The following is a 21,225-nucleotide window of genomic DNA, read 5'->3' as shown; positions in this document are numbered from 1 at the left end:
GAGAAGCCATCCTGCTTTGAGTTTACATGCAAGCCAACAGCCAGAATGGACTGGTTTTCTGGAAAGCTAGAATTGGAAAGGACCTTGGAGAGCATCTAGATGAGCCTCTCCTTTTCCACTGAGGAGGCTGAAGCCCACAGGACAGTGACCACCCTGACTCATGTGGAGTCAGCACAGGTCACACATAACCTTCTGACTCCCAATGCCCTGGCTCTCAAGCTCAGCATTCTTCCTGTCACAACAGGAGATGGTACATGAGGCACTGCTGCCCTCATTCGGGGGCTGTCAACTGGCATTGAAGCTCACCCATTCATTCACTCACTCATTCTATAAAGCTTTGCTAAGCACCACCTGTGCAGGCCCTGCGCTGAGGCTGCGAGCAGAGCCACCCGGGGCGCCCACCCCCTCACAGGTGGATTTTCAGCTGAGACCAAGTCCATTGCCACGGCTGCTCACTGGGTAGGCAGGCATGGTGTAGACAGACAGACGGATGGATGGATGAGAGCTGAGGCTGGCTGGCTCCTGGCCTCCCAGGTAAGAGCAGAGGGGCTGGGCTGGGCATGCCTTCTCGGAAAGCAGGGATGGACACCAGCCTCCTTCAGCCTCTTACCCCCGGTGCCTTGACCAGTCCTGGCCCTGAGAGCCCTGGAAAGCTGCCTCCTTGAGATGGGAGGGAGCCTGTCTGACAGCTGTGAGGACCATGCAGTGGTCTGTGCAGACACACGTGGATAAACGTTTGCAGAGCTGCCGAGTGCCGCAGGAGGGTCAGCATCACTGAGTGGGGCGGACCTGGTTTCACCAGCTCTGCTTCGCGCCCCCAATCCTGCCAGTTCTAAGGTGTGGCCTCAGGACTTGCTCAGTTTCCTCCTCTGTGAAGTGGGAGACTAAAACCCTCTTTTGCAAGTTCATTAAAGGGCAGTGAAGAGGTGATGGCTCCAGCTCAGGCTCAAGACTCAGGTGGTGCTCAGCACAGGCTGGCCTGCGACACCCCCACCACCCTCACTGGCTGACTCTCCAGTACCCGTCCCTTCAGAGCCGCTCCTCGCCTGGCCCTGCCTCCTCCGCCCCTCCCAGGGCTAACCCTCCTTCCTCTCCCTGCCTCCTGAAGTTCCCCAGCTGATCACTAGGCGTCACCACGAGCACGTCAAGCATCCCTGAGGCTCCGGCTGCCAGGACCAGAGGACTGGGGAGTCCTGAGCGTCAACTCCGCTCAGGCCTGGGAGGCTGGAGCGGACCTTCCCTCCCCAGGGCTGCCATATTTAGCAAATAAAACACAGGATGCCCAGTTAAATGTGGATTTCAGACAAACAACAAGTATTTCCTGAGTATAAGTATGTCCCAAAAGTTGCACGGGTCATACTTATATTTAAAGAAGATTCGTTGTTTATCTGAAATCCAAATTTAAACGAGTTTCCTGTATTTTATCTGGCAACCCTATCCCTCCCTCCACAGGGACCCTAAAGGAAGCCATAGCGGGAGAGACAACTCACACAGGCTCTGGGCCACAGCCTGGCCGTGACCAGGGAACGAGTCTGTTTCTCCCTCCTGACAGGTGACCGGACAGAAGGAGCCCAGGGGCAGGAGGGGCTGACGTGGCCACCCTGTGAGTGTTCGCATAGCAGCCCTTGGGGACCCTGGAGGAGAAGCCAACAAGAATTGAGGACACGAGCAGCTCCCCACCACCACACCGGTGCCTCTCCCCTCCGTCCACCAGGCACCGTGGGAAAGAGCAGGGGCTCCCCAGCAGCAAACCCCTGGGCTCGGACCCGGCCTCAGCCCAAACCAGCTGTGCTGCTGCCCTCCCCGCCCCTCCATTCTCTCCTTTGCACAATGGGGTGGCAGCTGTTACTATCCAGGGTCCTTTGATGATTAAAGGGTACCAAGGGCTTGGTACACAGTAGGAACTCAATAAATGCTGAGTACCTTTCCCTTTCCCAAGAGGTCGTGTCAGGGGCAGGTACAACCACCTTTGGGAACTTACGCCGATCCCTGCTGTTTATTCTAACTCTAACAGGTTGCTGAGTTGTCACTTCACTCGGTAAACAAATGGGAGGGCACACACTGGGTCAGCCACTGTGACGGGCCCTGGGGAACATGAGGTCAGGGTTCACGGCAGCAGGGAATAAAGGTATTCCAGAAGAGGAATCGGCTCACACAGAGGCACGGAGGCAGGAGCCAGAGGTTTCGGAACTTCTGACAAGCTTGGGCTAGCCTGCCGGAGAGGCCACGGCCGCCCTGCAGCTGAATGCAGCTGCGGGAGCAGCCCAGGCGCGACCAGCAGCAGTGGCACCAGCCAAACCACAGTGCCCCGGGCCGGCCTCCCGGTGCTGCGCATGCTGCTTGGCACAGGGACGGATTTCTCCACACACAATCCAGGCATTCTCTCCCTCAGGGGAGGAAGCCAACCCCCTTTCACATCCACTCGGCGCGTCTCCTCTGTCCCCGGCCCCGCGTTAGATCCATGCCCTTCTCAGGAGCTTGCACACCCAGCCCTAAGAGAGAGCTGAGCCACCAGGAACAACGTGGTGCACGGTGGCGAGGAAGATGCGCCTGCCTAAGAGTCAGAGACGGCTTCACAGATGAAGGGAAAGTGAGCTGGGTTTTGAAGGATGATGAAGCGTTCTCCAGGAAGTGAGGGGAATGGGGAATGGCATTCGAGGCGGGGGAAACAGCACACGCCAAGGCCCATAATGGGTAAAGGGCACATGTCACAGAGCTCCTCGGTCACAGGGAGAACAGAAGGCAGGTGGGGAGGGACTGGGGAAGAGCTGCACTGCGGAAGGCCTTGGAAGGCAGTGAAGGCAGAGGTTCTGGTGCGGGAGAGACAAGAGTTTGCTGTGGTTGCTTCATGACGTGCACAGACAGCACGGAGAGGAGCCCGGGGAAGGTCCCGAGTGGGGAAGGACAGGCGAGAGCACTGGGTAGAACAGTGGTTCTGGCTGCCGTGAGAAGGCCGGACGGGACAGGGAGACCTGGGAGGCAGCTGCTGCACTAACTCAGTGAAAGGGTGGCAGCCCGGCCCCAGGAGGAGGGTGGAGAGGCAGGGCCCTGGTGCCACAAGGGGCTCAGGCTGCACTGCAACCCCTGCTCCTGCCTCCTCCATCCGTTTGTTCATTCAGTATCTTTGGTCCTAGGAGTCAGTCAGACCTGGGTTCAAATCTTGACTGTGCTACTTACTCACTATGGACACACCTCTTTGCTTCTCAGCCTCCATTTTCTCACTTGCAAAGTGGGGATAACAGCAGCTACATGACAGATTGTTCTCAGGATCTTTACCCGTGTCAACATCTGGGCACAGTGCTTGGCACATGGTGATGCCCAGCGACAGCTGAGAGTTTTACTGATCCCAAGACCAGGCCCTCCACTAGGGGACATGGAGTGTATATATTATCTCATTCTAATCCTCACGGACAATCCTATAATGAAAGATACTAGCGTCTGCCCCATTTTACAGGTAAGAAACCCCAGGACTTGTGGCCGAGAAGGGAGGCAGCTACCTCTTGGTCTGGTGCTCACCGTCTGCCCTGCAGTGTCTACTCTGGGAGGCCCGAGGGTTCTGTGGCGTGGGGGAAATCCGTGCAGTAAGGACCAGGGGTCCCGGGTAGGGCTGCTGGGCTGGCTGGAGGCCAGGCCGGGAGAAGGGCGTGAAGCTGGGCTCACCAGCCAAAGGAGTTGTTTATGGGGTGAGAGGCTCATAAAAAATAATGGGCTGGATTTATTGTCCCCGCCTCAAGGGCCGTTCCGGACTGCACAGGGCCGGGATAGGACTTCTCCAGCAGCACCATAAATCTTCCCGCTAAATGCCAGAGCTATTTATTCTCCTGCCCACCGGGTGTGCAGCAAGCGGGCGGTGCCGGGAGGAGAACCTGCACACCACGAGTCCTGCCCCCACGCTCCAGCCTGGCTGGTCTGCCCCAGGGAGCAGCCGAAAGAACACAGAGGGCAGCCCTGAGGGTGGGGTGGGATGCTCCGGTGTGGCCACACCATCTCCCCTCATTTAAAACAGAAAGTTCCCAGCCACACACACCCAAAGGGCCCCAACACCCAGCCAATGACGGAAAGCCCTGGAATAGGGCAGCGGATGTCCCTGGCCCTGCAAGAGCCATGCTGGGGCCCCTCAGGTCACGTCCGGGCCCAGATCCCATGATGTGGGAATCAAGGCCCGGAAGCCATCGGGAGGCTGCCAGCCAGGTGCACTGATAGGATCCTAAGCCTTCTGTGGCTGCTCGGGGGGATTGTGGCTCTCTGTCCACAGGCTTGGTTATCTGAGTCTGGAGGAGGGGTGGAACTGGCTTTGGCATCAGAAATCCGCCCCCCAGTGCTGAGTACTGCCTCCCGGTGTGGCCCGGCTCGGTGGGCTTTCCCTTCTGCGATGGGGACGGCAGTGCTCACCCGCGGTACTTCCAGGGTAGTCGAGAGCGTCAAAGTGATCCTGAATGGGGACAGGCCTAGTGAGGACACCTGCTGGCTAAGTTGAGGGTGAGGAGGACGGTGTCCAGTCTGCTTGCAGGCCAAGGGCAAGTGAGAGCAGGAGCAGCAGGACGGAAGACAAAGTCCAGAGGAGGTCAAGGACCCGCCTGAGGGAGCGTGGGGGAAGGGCCCAGGACAAGGGCTGGCATGGGGCAGAGAGGGCAGCTGCCTTGGAGACTGCTCCTGCGGTGACAACCTCTGGCCCTCTGCCCTGACCCAACCCCAGGGATCTGCACCTGAAACCTCCTCAGTGACCTTCGCCAAAGAGCCCCCCAGCCAGCCCCGAGGTGGCGTGGCTTGGAGCAGGGGGCTCAGGTTCCAAGGGCAAGGCGTGTTTGGCCCCCTTCAGGGCTTCTTGCGTAGCTCACTGGAATGCATGTGACCTGCAGGGCCTCTATTCCACCCACTCAGGAGTCTGGGTGCTGGCTGGAAGGAACGCTGTACTTTGAAGTCCACCACTCAGCAAGCACGCAATCTTCTTTGCTGAGTGAGTGAGGGAGTGAGTGAGCTAGCGAGCACTCTCCCACCTCCCGCAGCCCCAGGACCCCTGTGCTGGAGCCCTCCACACACTGTCCAGTCAGCGCCTGTCTGCCTGACTTCCTGCCTCCCTCCCCTGCAGTCTGTGGGTTCTGGGAGGACCTGCCCTGGCAAAAGGTGGGCTTCTGAGCACTGCCCACTGAGTGGGATGGAGGAGCCCAGCCTCATCACATGGTCACTGAGTGCAGTACCGATGGCAGAGCGCTGCTGCGCCCAAGCCCCCAGAACATGTGCAGGGAGACCAGAAACTCCACTCTAGTGTCCCAAGCCCCTGACCCCTGATGAAACCCCAGACTTCTGAGTCTTCCTCATACCAGTCAATTTCTGGTGATTTACTCAGGCCCCAGGCAGGATTCAGGCCTGGGCCAGCTGACCAGGCGAAAGAGTGTGGGCACCTGCACTTTTCACAAGCTGTTCCTGGACACCTGTGAGTCAGGACACTGAGCGAGGGTGCTGAGCAAGGCCCATATTTTCAGCCTCATGAAAAGTAGAGATTGACTGGTCCTGCTTTGAGCTTCTAGGCTCCCCTCCAGGGTTCTTTATTCTAAAAAGAACAAGGCCCCGCCTTGTCCAGAGCCAACCGCCACCGAAACATTCCACACACATGTGATGCAGATAACAGGCCCCTCTGAAGTGTAAACCTGAGGCAGACAGGGCTCTGCAGAAAGTCCTCCCTGCCCTGCCTCTCATCTTCCCCCTAGCCATCCTCCTGTCACCTTCCCTTCATCTTCCTGTCACCTTCCCCTCAGCCATCCTCCTGTCATCTTTCTCTCAGCCATTCTCCTGTCACCTTCCCCTCAGCCATCCCCTGTCACCTTCCTGTCACCTTCCCATCAGCCATCCTCCTGTCACCTTCCCCCTAGCCATCCTCCTGTCACCTTCCCTTCATCTTCCTGTCACCTTCCCCTCAGCCATCTTCCTGTCACCTTCCCCTCAGCCATCCTCCTGTCATCTTTCTCTCAGCCATTCTCCTGTCACCTTCCCATCACCTTCCCATCAGCCATCCTCCTGTCATCTTCCTCTTAGCCATTCTCCTGTCACTTTCCCCTCATCCTCTTGTCACCTTTTCCCTCAGCCATCCTCCTGTCACCACCTCAGCCATCCTCTTGTCACTCTCCCCCTCAGCCATCCTCCTGTCATCTTCCCCTCATTTTCCTGTCACCTTCCTTTCAGCCATCCTCCTGTCACCTTCCTTCCCCTCATCTTCCTGTCACCTTCCCCTCAGCCATGCTCCTGTCATCTTCCTCTCACCCATGCTCCTGTCACCTTCCCCTCAGCCATCTTCCTGTCACCTTCCCCTCAGCCATGCTCCTGTCATCTTCCTCTGAGCCATTCTCCTGTCACCTTCCCCTCAGCCATCTTTCTGTCACCTTCCCCTCAGCAATCCTCCTGTCACCTTCCCTTCATCCTCTTGTCACCTTTTCCCTCAGCCATCCTCCTGTCACCTTCCCCTCATCTTCCTGTCACCCTCCCCATCACCCATCCTCCTGTCACCTTCCCCTCAGCCACCTTCTGTCACCTTTCCCCTCAGCCATCCTCTTGACACCTTCCCATCAGCCATCCTCCTGTCACCTTCTCCTCAGCCATCTCTGGTCACCTTCCCCTCATCCTCCTGTCATCTCCCCCTCAGCCATTTCCTGTCACCTTTTCCTTCAGCCATCCTCCTGTCACCTTCTCAGCGAGCATCCTGCCATCTTCCCCTCAGCCATTTCCTGTCACCTTCTCCTCAGCCATCCTCCCTCCTCAGCCATCCTTCTCTCCACCTACTCTGCCCCCTTGTGAGTTCCAGACCCTGATGGCCATCAGTGCCACCTCCCAGCAAATTGCTTCATCACCCTGTCCAAGCCAAGGTAGGTGGAGATCTTCCCAAAATGTGGATCATACCCCCACCCTCAGGACTGATAGGGTACCCTGTCACTTTCACAGCAAGGTCCAAACTCCTGCTAACCACAGTTTCCCGACCCCCTCATGCTAACCACAGTTTCCCGACCCCCTCACTTCCACCAGCTTTGGGTCTGGCTTCAGGCTCCAGGACCCACTCTCTCCAACAGACAATGGCTGTTGGGACACTGACTCCTCTGGGCAACCAGAACAAAGCTGAAACCTTAGATGTCAGAGAACCACTGGCCAGAGGTGAGAGGCCAGACTGGCCTGAATTAAGGGCTCAGGCAGTGAAGAGCAGCTGGATGACCTACAGGGTAAAAAGAAGAAAAGGGAGCTGGGGCGGGAGTGGCAGAGGGCCCAGGGTCTAGGCTAGCTTGGAAACAAAATCAAAAGCAACCACATAAGAAAAGTATCAGGCATAGGGGAGGGGAGAGTGGATAGAAATGACCTGATGTCAGGGCAAACACTGGCACCCAACCCGCCCGGCTCTGCGGCCCTGGGGCAGCCACGGAATCGCCCCCTCAGTCAGATGGCGCTGGAAGGTGGTGGTGTCTGAGGACCCCCACCATTCCAGACACCATCCCAGAACTCAGGCCCAGAAAGGGCTCCGTGTTTGTGTCACTGCACCTGTGTCTAGAGTTTCTGCCTCTCTGTCTTCAGAGATCGACTTCAAGTTGTTTTTCAAGGTCTGCTGCCTCCAATCCATTACTTTCAACCAAGGTCTGAACACAGATGACCCTGCCAGCCTCTTGCCCTCTCCTTCCCACCACAAGCCCTGACGCCACCCAACCTTCTCCCCAATCCCCCAAAAGCCCCAGGCCATGCTGGCCCCTCTGCCCACTGATCGCCCATCGACTCTCCTCTCAGCGGCCACTTCAGAGGCCACCTGCTCTCGGGGGTTGCTTTGACCCCTCTCCACCCAGCCAGGCTCCTAGCCCCCGGGCACAGGTAAGTTCCCTCTGACCTGAACAGGCCACTGGCCGAGCCCCTCAGCACTGCTGCTCAGGGGCCACGCTGACCACCTAGCACGCCACACCATGCCAGGCTACGCCCAGGGCGCAGATTTGGGCATCACAACCCCAATCCCGGCTGACCAGCGCATGGGCAAGGAAGTCTTCCCTCTCTTTAGGGCTCAGTTTCCACGCCTGACCAGAGAAGGGGTGAACCACAGGATAGCTGTGGTTCCTTTAAACGCTGAGAGGCAGCCACAGGAGGTGGTCATGATTTGAACCCAGACCAAATGGGCCCCGCCCCAGCACTACCCCCACGAGCCATGTGACCCTGGGCACATTATTTGCCTCTGTTATTTGCCATCTGCATACGGGAGGAACTAGTACCTACCTCGTAGGGGTCAAGGGATTTAATGCGGTCATGTCAGGGTGACCATATGTCTCAGTTTGCCTGGGATGGTCCCAGTTTATACCTGCTGCCCTGGCACAGTCAGCGGCGCCTCCTTTCACTCTCAAAAATGTACTGGTTTGGACATTAACTTATACAGTCCCCCTAGTTAAGACAGGTAAAGTGCTCATAATGTGCCCAGCAAAGTATTTAGTGATTCCATCATTATTAATTCTTGACTACAGAGGTGGTTCCGTGATTCTACATGTAATAAAAAGGCACAGAACCATACACATACACCACACCAATGTCAGTTTCCTGTGTGGCTACTGTTCTCCAGTGATGTAAGGTGTTACTGCTGGGGGAGACTGGGTGAAGGGTACACAGGACCTGTCTTTACTATTTTTGCATTTTCTTATAAATCTATAAATCTTTCAAAATAAAAGTTTTAAAAATCCTATTGTTTTGTCTCGAGTTACACTTGAGTATTTACCCTTACAAACTTACAGATAAAATGAAGAGATCCTAAAAATACTTCATGCAGGGTTCATGCAATAAACAAAATAATTAATTCTAATTTACCCAGAGGTCATCTTTGCACAACCCAATCAAGCAGAGTGTACCTATGAACTGGGAAATAAGTGAAAACAGCTCCCAGGAGGGAAACAGCTGTTGCAAAACCCAAGCACTGTCCCACCCGGCCAGGAGGCCTCAGTCCCAACCTGCGTGTGCATGTGGAACCCTGGCTGGGAGATGGTGGTACAGAACAGCTGACAGCAGCAAGAGCAAAAGAGAGGAGTCACTTTTGGCCCAGAGGTCTAGGGACATTCAGAACGGGACAAACATTACCAAGCATTCTCTAGCCCTAAGAGGAGTGGCTGTCTTGGTAACTAAGTTTGTACCAAAAATTAGGAATCGTAGGGAAAAGAGGCCACGCCGACGCAGGCTGTTCCCCTGAAAAGAGAAGGGAAGCGGGTGAGGTATTTCAGAAAATTCCCACCACCAAGTGTCTTTTAACCTCCTGGTGCTTAAAGAGGCACAGTGGTATCTGGAACGCTCACACTGGGGAACTGCAGGTGGTGCCAGCCGAGGAGGCATCTCTGCTGTCCCTCGGGGCCTCTCCCAGGTCTCACCCCACCTGGGCCGGCTACACGGGGGGGTTCAAGCCTTGTCTAACCCTCCACGTAGTCTGCCCAGGCCCCAGGGCCAGACCACCAGAGCACGGGTCTCTCTGTACCACTGGCTGAGCAACTTTGGGTAAGTTCCCTAACCTCTGTGTCTTGGTTTCTAAGTCTGTAAAATGGGATCACTGTAAGGATGCCATGTGGTAATGCACGAAAAGTGCTCAGTAACAGTGCCTGGCACGCAGTAAGCACACAATAAATGTAGCTCTCGCTATCATTATCATTACTATTTAATGCAAAGGAAGCCAAGCTTTCCTATTCCTGGCCCCCATCACTAATTTTGGCTGGAGCCAGTGTCACCCTTGACGCCAAGCCTTGAGCTTTGTGAACGCGGCCCCGATTTTGCCACAGGGAAGGCAGTGGTGGGAGGGCAATGTGGTTTCCTAGCCGTGTTTACAAGTGCATTTAAACAGGCTCAGAAGGACATTAAATGGAATGTTAAACGCACTCAGGTAAACCCACGATGCCTCTGTGGGAGAGTGCTAGCCTGGCATCTGCCCTGCACGGGCCTCAGCCTTGCAGGGCACAGAAGCTCAGCTGCCCTGTAGGCCTGTTCCAGAGCATCAAACACGGGCAAGGAGGCAGCACAGCAGGGCTTCAGTGTGCTGCCAACCGCGCTGCGCCTGGTCTCTCCCAGGCGGTGGCCCACAGACCCTCTGGGTCCCCGCCACTCGGCCCAGATCACACTGCCCTCTAGCATGTGCTGACCAGGAATCTGCCTGCACAACCCAAGGATGCGGGGCGCCCAGGCCCAGGGAGCCACTGAGAGCTGAGCAGCACTCTCCTTCCTCCCTCGGTTCTTTCCAAAGGACCTCATCCATGTGCCAGGACGCACAGACAGTGAAGCAGTCCCTGCTCGCAGGGAGCTCCCAAGCTGCAAGGACACAGGCACCAAGAGAAAAACTGCTTTCCGGAGCAACAGCCAGCAACAGCAGGGGGTGGGGGACAGAGGTGGCCACCGTGGCAGAGAACGGGCAGAGCCTGACAAGTCTCGCTGGGGCTGTTCAGGACAGGCTGTGCAGCGATGGGCACTCTCACTGAGGGCTGGGTGGGGGCCTCTGTCAGTAGACGGAGTGGTGTGGGCACCCCAGGGCTGGGGAGCAGTGTGAGCAGCCAGAGGCCTGGCTCATGGCTCCACTCTCTACAGGGAGGACGGGGCTGGGCTCTCCTGGAGGGCAGGGCCCTATATGACCTCTGCAGCCCGGGCGGGACAGGTGGCGAGCGCTGATGAGCTTGTGCTAGAGGAGCGAGTAAGGCCGGTCATCTTGAGGAGCCCCAGGCATTGGCATGTGCCACCCTGCGCACGAACAAACCCAGGTGCAAAGGCCACCAGCTCACCCCTTGCAAGTGAGTTCCTTGGGGACGAGGCCTGACTCCTGAGCTCCTGTCTACCCTCAGCTGAAGCTCAGGTTTCAGCCAGCACCCAGCACGCATCAGCAGAGCCTCGCTCAGTGTGCACCCAGGCCCCGTCTCTGCTGCTGGCTTGCTGTGGGGCCCTGGGTGAGGCCCTGCCCTCCCTGGGGCCTGTTTCCTCATCTGTGATAAATAACAATAAGAGCCTACCTTTATTGAATGATCTTTCAACACTCTGAAGTAGATGCTATGACTACAGCCACCAGGCACAGAGAGGTTAAGTGACTTGCTCAAGGTCACACAGATAATGAGGATGGAGCTGAATTCCAGCCGAGACAGCCAGGCCCCAGAAGCTGTGCTCTTGATCATGGTGTAACACAGAGACGACAGGGAAACAAGAGGTGCCAAAGGCCCTCGGGGCTTGGCTTTGACACGTGCAGTCCCTAGAGCCCCCTTGCAAGCCTGTGGGGACAACGTGACGTTTCTTCTCACTCTGGTGCCTTTCCACCACTGCCACAGGTTGGACCAGAGTGGGCGTTTGGTGAGGCTTCAGAGCACAGCTATGCAGGACAGCTGCCTGAGTGAGAGGCACAGACACCTCGAACCCACTGCCAGGGGCAGCAGAGTGGCCCAGGACCAGTGCCCTCGAGAGCAGTGATCCTTTGTCAGGCTGACGAGATCATTCTCATCACCGTCTCTGCTGTTCAGACGAGAGCACTAGAGCCCCTGGAAGCCCCGGATCCCTCCCTCCAGAGGGTTTTTCCTCAGCTCGTTATTATTCGGTAACTCTTAAGACCTTTATTGATCATTTGATCCCCTTCCTAGACTGAAAGCCTCACAGGGGACCACGCCTGCTTTTGCTCCCAGGGACTAGCCGGGCACCCGGCACATGGATGAATGCCATAGTGACCTACAATCACACAGCTGGTGAGGCCTAGCCTTTCAGAGCGCCGTCTCCTCCCTAAGCCCATTCTGCTCCGACTGAAAGAACTCTTCATTGGGAGGAAGGTCATCCAGGAGGCCACATCTTCTTGGAGCAGATAGGACACAAGGTAAAGAAAACAGAGCAAGCACAGGAGAGGGAGAGAGTGTGACAGTGCTGGCTCCTCAGTGGCCCATGCACTCTGGGACTGGAGAGGCCCCCCGGGTGCGTGACTATGACGCGGGGCAGTGGAGGCTGGGACTGTTCTGGACTGGCTGTCCTGGGGCCATGGGGCAGAGGAGAAACGGTTGTTGCTTGCTGGGCCAGAGGCTGAGAGGGAGGCGAGTGTGAGCTGTCATGGTGATAGAACCAGCGCCTGGAAATGCTGAACAGAGGGAGACAGGCCACAGATTCCAGCAACTCTGGGTCCCTTCCCACCCAGCGCTGGGACAGGGGAACAGCCTGTGTCCCCAAATCAAGCCTGAGTTCTGAAGACCTGAAGAAGCTGCCTACATGAGTCGCCACCCTAGGGTAGGTGATGCACCTGACTGCTTCAAAGCATTCCCCTAATGGATCCCGCACTCGCCTGGGAGGAATTACTGGTCCCAACTTACAGACAAAGAGACCCAGAGAGGCAGGAGTGACCTGCAGAGGCCATGTGGCCAGTGGAGATGGAGAATGGCCGAGAACCTAAAACTCCCAACCCCAGCCTAGCCAGAGCCACGTGCCTTGGGCTAGGGTTTGCACTGGCACCTGGGAAGCGGGGCCACTCAGCAAATCTGAGCCCTGTGGCCTTGTTTTGCGGCTAGGAGCCTGGACTGACCTGGGTTGACCTTGCTCATGCATCTAGCCCCCTCTAATCAAAACCAGCCTGTGTGCTTTTCTCCTGCTCAGGGGAGGCGCCAAAGAGCTGACAGGCGTTAGGAAGAGTCAGGTGACACGAGGAATCTGATTTGCCAAATGGCTCTGGCCCCCTCGGCCCTTCCAGGAGCCATGGGGATCAGAAGCTACTCAGGTGCAAAATAAACTGGGTTTTGGCCCCCCAGACACACTTTCATTTTGAGCTGTAACAATCGTTACTGTGGCTGTCACACAATCGTGGTGGGCAACTGTCACAACAATGAATGAGGCTCAGGGAGGGAGGCCACTTGTCCTGTCACCCAGGCCCCATCTCCACCCACGGGCATCCACGAGCAGTCGGCTCACAGCCCGGCCAGTGGGCCTGTCCTCTTCAGACCTTCCACACAGCCTTCAGAAACCCGGGAAATGCTGCCACTTGTCCTTCGGAAGCTGTCCAAGAAGTTATCTGCTGCTTTTCAGAGTGATGCATTGCCCAGATTTAAAAATCCTAACGAGAGACGGACTTCTTTAACCACTGTTCTAGTTAACATAGATTGGGGTTGAGGCCCCCAAATCTGTATTCTGGTTAAATCTGGATTCCTGGCTTCACTTAAAAACCAGGATCTGGCCACCTAGAGCCTTTGGGTGGGGTGAGGCTCATGAGTTCAAGGCTCCACTGCACAATTAATTTGAGGCCCAGTGCCTGAAGTATCTGAGTTCCCCTAGAAGTCCTCCATTCTCCCCTCCAGCATCATTTTCAACCTGTGCTTAACCAGCTTCCCATAGCTGCCCTCCGCACAAAATCCAAACTCCTGCCCACAGTTCACCAGCCTCACAGGGTCTTGCCCTTGCTAACCTCCCCTCATCCTGGGCTCCTTGTCCCCTTGGCTCACCGTGCTCCACCATCCCACCCTTCGTTCTGCTTTTCACAAGAGCTTGGTCCACTCCCACCTCAGGGCCTTTGCACACACCCTGTGTGGCACACTGCCCCCAACTCCTCCCATGGCCGCTCTTGTCTGTCGTTCAGTTTCAGCTCATGTGTGGCTTCCTCAAAGAGGCCTTCAGCTCTAGCCTATTCCTGTCTATTCCGCCATTCTATCTCTTTCCTTACCAGCCGCCTCATCACGTCACAGCTAGTGACGTGGGCTGGTATCCTGACTCTGCCACTTCCCCACAGTGTGACCTTCGGCAGGTCCCCTAACTTGACTGGGCTTCAGCTTCCTCACCAATCCCCAGGGGTCATGATACCCCACCTCACCAGGCTGCCGTGAAGGCCCGTGTCTGCTCAGAGAAAGTGCATGACCCCACGCAGCCACTGTCGCTGCTTCCCACGTCATCATCTCCCGGACCCCACTCCACTGGCTGACGCGGAGGTCTGCTTTGTAACATCCTTACAATCCTTTGTAACAATCCTTAGTACAGCAAATGCTTCCAGGCCAAACCAGGAGCCTGTTACAAACTGGACACGGCTGCCGTCCTGCGTTGTGTTGGTTTCCCCTTCCTGCGCACCCTCCGTTCAACCAGGGGCCTCACAACTCCACCTGGAGCCCTGCCCGCGGAAAGGCCATTTGTCAAAGGAACAGAGCACACCCAGCCTGGCTGGAAAAGAGGCTTAGGCCACCCTGGCCTCGGGACTTGACAGCTTACTCAGGGCAGTCGCTCTGTAAAACCCCCTCTCCTTGATGCAAGCAGGACTCCCCGTCCACCACAAACACTCACTCTCCTCCCCATAAATCTGCTTCTTATAAAACTTGATTTGGGCCCAGGTCCTCATTTCGGGCAGTCGACCCCACAGCCCCACAGCTGGGAGGTCTCATAAGGTGCAAGCTGAGCTGCCTGTGTGGGCTGCCGTGGAAGTCTGGACAGTGCGACCCGAGCCAGCCCCCAGGAACCTCACAGCATGGCCTTCATGTCCTTGGGGGACACGGCAGTGCTGGGTCATCAGGCCCGCTTGTCTTGGAGGAAATCGCCTAAACGAACACCAACGATTCTAAGGAGTCCATTAAAGTCATTCTGCCTAATTATCCTGGGTTTTGTACTTGTTAAGTGTTTTTCTCTTTTCTTTCTCGGGAACTGCTTTCAAATAAAAATCAGGCCCAGGGCCCCTGAGTCTCCCCCACAGCCTTTGTTAGCTTTAGCACATGCTGGGCACTCTATACCCAGGATCTCATTCCATCCTCCAGAGACCCTGCCAGGTCAACACCACGGCCCCATTTGCTGGACGAGGCAGCTGAGGCTCAGCGCATCGGAGCTGCCCGAGGAAGGGCTGCCAGCCAGGGGGCGGCAGAACTGGACTCACACTTGGTCCAGAGCCCAGGTGCCCTTTTCGTTCCCCACCTTTCAGTGTGAGCCACTCTCCGGCCTCCTGCTGGTGCCCCAGACTGGAGGTATGGCCCTTACAGGAGGCCCCTCCACGCCCCCCAACACTTCCTCCTTGTCAAGGTCAGCGATGGGGGAGGGGCTTAGGCTGGGGCAAGGCCATGCGGCTATCTTGTCCTCCTTCCATTTCTATTCCCCAGGCCCCAGAAGCACCCGCCCTCGCCTCTGCCCTCAGCCTGCTCTGCTGCAGCACACAGCCTGCCTCGAGATTCCAGACCTTGCGATCACCTTAAGCAATATAGCCTCTCATACCTTCACAAATGCTGTTCCCTCTGCCTGGAAGACCCTCTCCTCTAAGCACATGAGTCCTGGCTTCTGGCCAGCTGTCCCACCTCACAGCCCTGCTACCTTGGGCCTAAACTCTGACCACCACTGCCCTGACACCAAAAACCCTCACCTGCTGGGCTTGGCTGGAGGCCAGTCTCTGTCCCAGTCTGGGCTGGCCCCAGCTGCCCCAGCACTTGGGCTGGCCAGGAGTGTTCCTGGGTCCCTCTGTACTGCCCCAGCTGGCCCGCCCTCCCACCAGGCCTCCAGAGGGCAGCAGGGTCCTGACCACAAGGACCCTCCACTGGCTGGTGACCCAGCAAACACGCAGCAGATGAGTTGTTGGTGCACCAGCCTCGTGGAGACTGAGAAACTGGAACTCAGCCTGGGCAGGCCTTGAGCCCCTCTTGGGGAAGAGGACCATGGAGAATGGGCTACACCCAGCCCCCAGCCCAGAAAGGAACACAGCTTTTCTGGTCACATCCGCCTATTTGTGGCCCCACCTCACCTCCACATAAAAACGCCAGGAACCCCCACAGCCGTGGTAGAGAGGGTAGAGGGAGGGGCCCGGAGGAGCTCCCTGCAGAACCAGCACCAGAAGCACAAAACAGCCCTTCGGGGCCACCACCAAAACTCCCTGCCTTGACGCTGCGGCCCCCTGAACTAGGACATGGGAAAGGGGTGTCCAGGGGCTGCCTGTTCCTGTGGGGATGGGGGCGCTGCCTGGCCGGCACAGGCAGTACTCACCGTTGGAGCGGTGGATGCAGGTGTGCTGGTTGTCACTGAGGAAAAAGCCACTGTGGCACTGACACTCGTAGCTGCCCATGGCATTGACACAGATCTGCTGGCAGCCACCATTGTTGTCCTGACACTCGTCCACGTCTGTCAGAAGAGGAAGAAAAGAGAAGAGAAATCACATCTGCAGCTGGAAGCGAGGGGTGACTGGCTGGTGGGACATGGATGCAATCAGTTTCCCCACACTGCACGGAAGTGGCTCCATGGAGGTACTCCACGGAGCTATACTACTACAGTGACACTCTGCAGAGGTACTCCCCGGTGGTACTCCATGGTGCTACACCACAGTGATACTCTACAGAGGTACTCCACGGTGCTACACCACAGTGATACTCTACAGAGGTACTCCCTGGTGGTACTCCACAGTGCTACACCACAGTGATACTCTACAGAGGTACTCCCTGGTGTACTCCATGGTGCCACACCATAGTGATATTCTACAGAGGTACTCCCTGGCGGTACTCCATGGTGCTACACCACAGTGATACTCTACAGAGGTACTCCCCAGTGGTACTCCATGGTGGTTCTCCACAGTAGTACTCCACAACAGAATCCCACAGAGTTATTCCACAGAGGTAGATAGTTACAATGGCTGTAATGCTAACTGACCCTGATTCTCCTGTGTGCCTAGCACTGTTCTAAGCATCTTACCTGTATTAACCTCTGTAATCCTCACAGCAATCCTTTAAGTCAGATCCAGGTATTAGCCCAGTTTATAGATGGGAAAACTGAGGTACACAGAGGCAAACTCACCTGTGCAAGGTCCCACAGAGGCAGGATTCAAACCTGGTGGTCTGACTTCCAAACCTGGGCTCTCACTCATGTTGCCAGACTCTCCCTCTCTAGGAAGATTTTGCAACCTGCACCATCTACCCTCAACACACAGAGCCCTGCCAACCAAATTCCACTGTCCCCTCTTTTTCAACCACACCTCAGATTCACAACTGCAGCACTAGACCTTGTAGCTTGGGAGAGGCTGGAGGACAAGGCAGCCTGTTAAAATCCCCCCCTCGCTAGAGGCTTTCTGCCTTGAAAATTGATTTTAAAAGCCCAGAGAATGAGGAGGTTTTTAAAAGGCCCTGACCTCTGGCTGCCGAGACTGCCGCGGAGGGCTGCCAAGCGGTCTTTCCCTCTTTCTGGGAGAGACAGACCTCAGGGCCAACGCTCATTTTTGGCCAGAGGCTGCTGGCACAAAGGGTGCTGTTGGCTGAAAAGAGTCTTTATGGAGTTCTGGTCTTGAACAGAACAGCATGTTTCAATTACCAAAGTCATAACCCCCTACACTGTCAGTTTGTTTAATGAAAGAAGGGCTTCTTAAACCTTAATGTGCCATGTCTGTATTGTCATTTTAATAGGCAAATATATGAAACCACAAAGGCAACGTGAGCTACTGGCTGCCTCTAGCCAACCCTCAACCCTCAACCCCCAACACACACACACACACACACACACACACACACACACACACACACACATTCACTTTGGCCTTGAGCTTTTTATACGGTTCTTTTTAACACAGCCATCTTTTACTACCGGGACCAGAAGGATGTGAATAGGTAAGCAATCAGCCAGAGCGACCTCACTGAGCCGGGAGAGGACTCAGCTCTGGTGCTATTTCAGTGGGGTCCTACTTAGGCTCAGGGACTACAGACCACTTCACCACCCAGGAGACTGTGTGGCTGCCTTTGAGGCCGACGGTGAGGCAGGTCATTATTCTCCAGCAAGCTCAAATGTCAGCTGTGTGGCAGCCAGGAGGGAGGCAGACCTCTGAACTCTAAAAGACACCAACAGTTACAGCTAAAATAGTAAAGGTGGCTCTTGCTGAGAGGAGACCAAGAGTGGGATCCTGGGGTAAGCTGGGAAGGACTGAGAGGGATTATTCTGAAAACCTTCAACAAAGTCCTACTGATGGCTCCCTAAAGGCCCAGTGGCAGCGTCACCTTTGCTGGGGCACCTCCCCTCCACACTGCCTCTGGGCAAGGTTGTCCCCTGCCTGCACTAGACCATGAACAGCTCTAAGCCAGGCACCGTGTCCTGTTCATCCTATTAATAACAACAAAAAGCTAACACTCCTTGAGTGAACTTGTATGTCAAGCATGGGGCTTCACGAATATCAACTCACTCGATCCTTGCAGCAACCCTGGGCGATAGGTTGTGTTACTGACCCCACTTGACAGATGAGGACACTGAGGCATAGAGAGTTGAAGTAACTTGAGCAAAGTCACACAAATTCTCAGAGTGAAGGCAGAACTCAAACCCGCTGTCCAGCTCCTGAGCACATACCTTTAGCCCCTGCTAAGCTGGCCACACTGTCAAGTGCATTCAGATGAATGCTATGAAGAACTGGCTACTCTTAACACTTGCTCACGCTGGGTGTTACCTTGAACATACACTCAGGAACCCCAGATGCAAAGGCAAAGGCAAAGCCAGAGCCAGCCTGCCACCAGTAACATAAGGACTGTCCCAGCACACCTGGGCTCAGTCTGTCTCTAGCCCAATAAGACCCCAGAGAGGCGCTGATGCCTGCGTGCTGGCACACATAAGATTTGCACAGGGGTAGCTGGTCCTGGGACTCAGTCCAGACCCCCTTCAAGTCACATTCTTTGCTGTTCTTCCTCCAGTTCTCAGATTCTTTGCTCTGTACTTTGGCTTCCCCAGTCCAGTAAAGATTCAATTGGTAAACCAAACAAAACAGACATAGGCCCTCAAACGCTGAATTCATGGTGGGGAAACACTACTTCGACCCCACCATGAACAAGCCCCCTGGTGCCACCCATCTGGCCCGACCCACTCTTCACCTCACTGGAAGCCAGGAACCAAACAGTGGTTGACGTAACACATCTACAAACTCTCAATGAGCTGGCAGAGTGGCTGGGCCTTGGGACATGGCTGTTTACACTAGCAGGGAACAATGACCCGCCAACACTGATGAATAATTTGAAACAAATGCAAGGCCATGTAAACATTTCTTTTCCCCACTCCCAAATGATAAAGCCCCAAGATTAAGCAGGAGGGAAGAGGGGGCTGCCCCCTCTGTACTCTTTTTCCACTGTGGTCCATACACAGGCCTCCCTGCGCCCAAGTTGGGCAGGAAATCATGGTTGCAGAATCCCTTTGGGTAGCCTGTGGCAGTTATCTAGGAGCTGGATTAAGGGCCTGAGGCCCCACCTCACACCCTCACACCCCCATGTCCTGAGCCCTTCAAACGGGACCCACAGTGAGGTGTGAAGAGTGACCAACTGGAGCATTGGGTCCGTGAGACGGCTGTTCACCGGCCTAGGACAGACTGGGTTCACCTGGGGGCCCTCACCAGGCCCAGCAGAGGCCCTTGGCTCTCCTGAAGGGGGCAAGCCCAGGACACACTGCTCCTTGGTCCCCCAGGCCTTGGCACATTCTGTTATGAGAGGTGCCCCATGGCCAGGAGGGAGCCTATACCTGGGAGTCAGACAACCTGAGTTCTGCCCCTGACCTGTGGCCTGTGGGAGGTTCCCAGGCCTCATCCCCAGGAGGGACTGCAGACTGTGTCCTCCAGGAAGCCCTCCTGGGGTGCTGAGGCACACACAGTCCTCTTCCTTCTCTCCCAGGGAACTGACTGTTCCATGTACTGATGGGCCACTGTGTGGGAATCCCACCCCACCACCCACGTCCCCCCAGAGATGAGCATCCAGGTTGGCAGGGAGGGGCTGGCAGCCTTATTATCATAAATAACAGCACTTTCTGCTGGCTGGGCCCTGGTTTGGCACTCTCAGGCACTATCTTAATAAATCTGCACAACAGCTCCACACAGGGGGCATTATCCTTATCATCCTGATTCTCAGATGAGAAAACTGAGGACCAGAGAGGGAAGAGACTTGCCCAAGGCTATAAAACAGGCGGAGGGGGGATTTGAAGCCCAATGAGCCTGTGTCCAAAGCCCTTACTCTGCTCTTCCGTGATTCAGCTTCTCTGAACGAGGACGCTTCGGGCCTGATCGTGGCAGTGAGAGTAAATTCCTTGGATATTTATGCTTACAAACCTCCCCGGAACCCACACGCTCATGTCTCCAAACCCTGGCGCAGAAGCTCCCTCCGCTCCAAAGTCCTCCTGGTGCCCAGCAGAATTTGCTTGCCCCTGGCTCCCAGACCAGGTGTACCTTTGCTCACGACTTCCTTCCCCTGCCCTGGACCTTGGGCTTGGTCATGCTGTCTCTGCTCTGAGCTGAGGACAGACCTGAGTCTCTTCTATATCCTTGTAGAGGGTCAGGCTGAGTGTGTGCTCAGGTGTCAGCAAGATAAACTGAATAGCACACATGTGCTTGCACATGCCAGAGACAGGGAGCTCACTACCATACAAGGCCAGTCTACTGGAGCAGAGCACTGTCCTGGTTCCTACTGGGAATGCAGAGAGGGCTCATTCAAGGTTCCCCATAGCCTGCCCACCTTCCAGTAGCCCCCCCTATTTCTGCTGTTCTCTGAACACACCCTCTCATACACACTTGACTTCATACACACACATGCATCTCCTCTTGGGACACCCTCTGCCTCCTTGTCCAGGCAGAAGATCTTCTTGCCTTTGAAATCCACCAGAAACCTTTCTGTTCACTCATTCCCTCCACAAACACTGGGCAACTACCATGTGCCACACTCTCTGGGAGTTGCCAGGGGCACTGAAGTGAACACCACTAGTTAAGTCCCTGCTCACTGGGCTGCTGATGTATCGGACCCGAGCACTGGGAGGCTTTGTGGAGGAGGCGATGTGGGAGCCGGGGCGAGGAGAGTGGGGAGATTGGTGACCTGAGGCTGGAGGATGAGGAGGAGGTGTTCTGGAAGCAAATTCTTGTGGAAGGGGCAGGGCGGGGTATAGATGGGGAAGGGCCTGTGACCACTTGGGCAGGAGAGGAGTTCTGGAAGCTTTGTGGCCTGTACATCCCCCCTCAAGAAGATCCCATCAGGGCTCTCACAAACCGTGGCCCCCATTGCCACCAGTCCTGCTGGCAGACGGGACAGTCCTTGGGGAAGATGTCTGTGCAGCCAGACAAGCCAGAGTTCATCAACCACCGAGGCCTCGTGGAGGCTGAGCTTGTGTGCAGTGAGGGCCCTGAGTAAGCCTGTCTCCAATCCATGGTCCCTGATCCCTGAACAGGCTCCGGGTGGGATGCAGGCGTGCTCTGCCTCTGAGTCCTGCTGGCAGCTCGTGGTCCTTCATCTTTATTTATGGCCACAGCTGAATGTTCCCAGAAGGCAGGGAGCTCCTCAGCACAGGGACTTAGCTACAAAGCAG

At 55.9% G+C, this 21,225-nt stretch overlaps 1 protein-coding gene across 2 annotated transcripts in view; it reads right to left on the bottom strand.

Moving 5' to 3' along the window:
* Nucleotides 1–21,225, bottom strand: part of SCUBE1 (signal peptide, CUB domain and EGF like domain containing 1) — a 138,783-nt gene that overhangs the window by 75,186 nt on the left and 42,372 nt on the right. For both annotated transcript variants that reach the window (XM_087448781.1, XM_087448782.1), the window contains exon 4: nucleotides 15,919–16,053. In XM_087448781.1, coding sequence (XP_087304907.1) covers nucleotides 15,919–16,053 — 135 coding nt within the window. The remainder of the gene's footprint in view (nucleotides 1–15,918; nucleotides 16,054–21,225) is intronic.

This window comes from Ceratotherium simum, chromosome 25, assembly GCF_057802395.1.
Source record: "Ceratotherium simum simum isolate JZ-2026a chromosome 25, ASM5780239v1, whole genome shotgun sequence".
NCBI lineage: Eukaryota > Metazoa > Chordata > Mammalia > Perissodactyla > Rhinocerotidae > Ceratotherium > Ceratotherium simum.
This window is presented reverse-complemented; position numbering and strand designations above follow the sequence as displayed.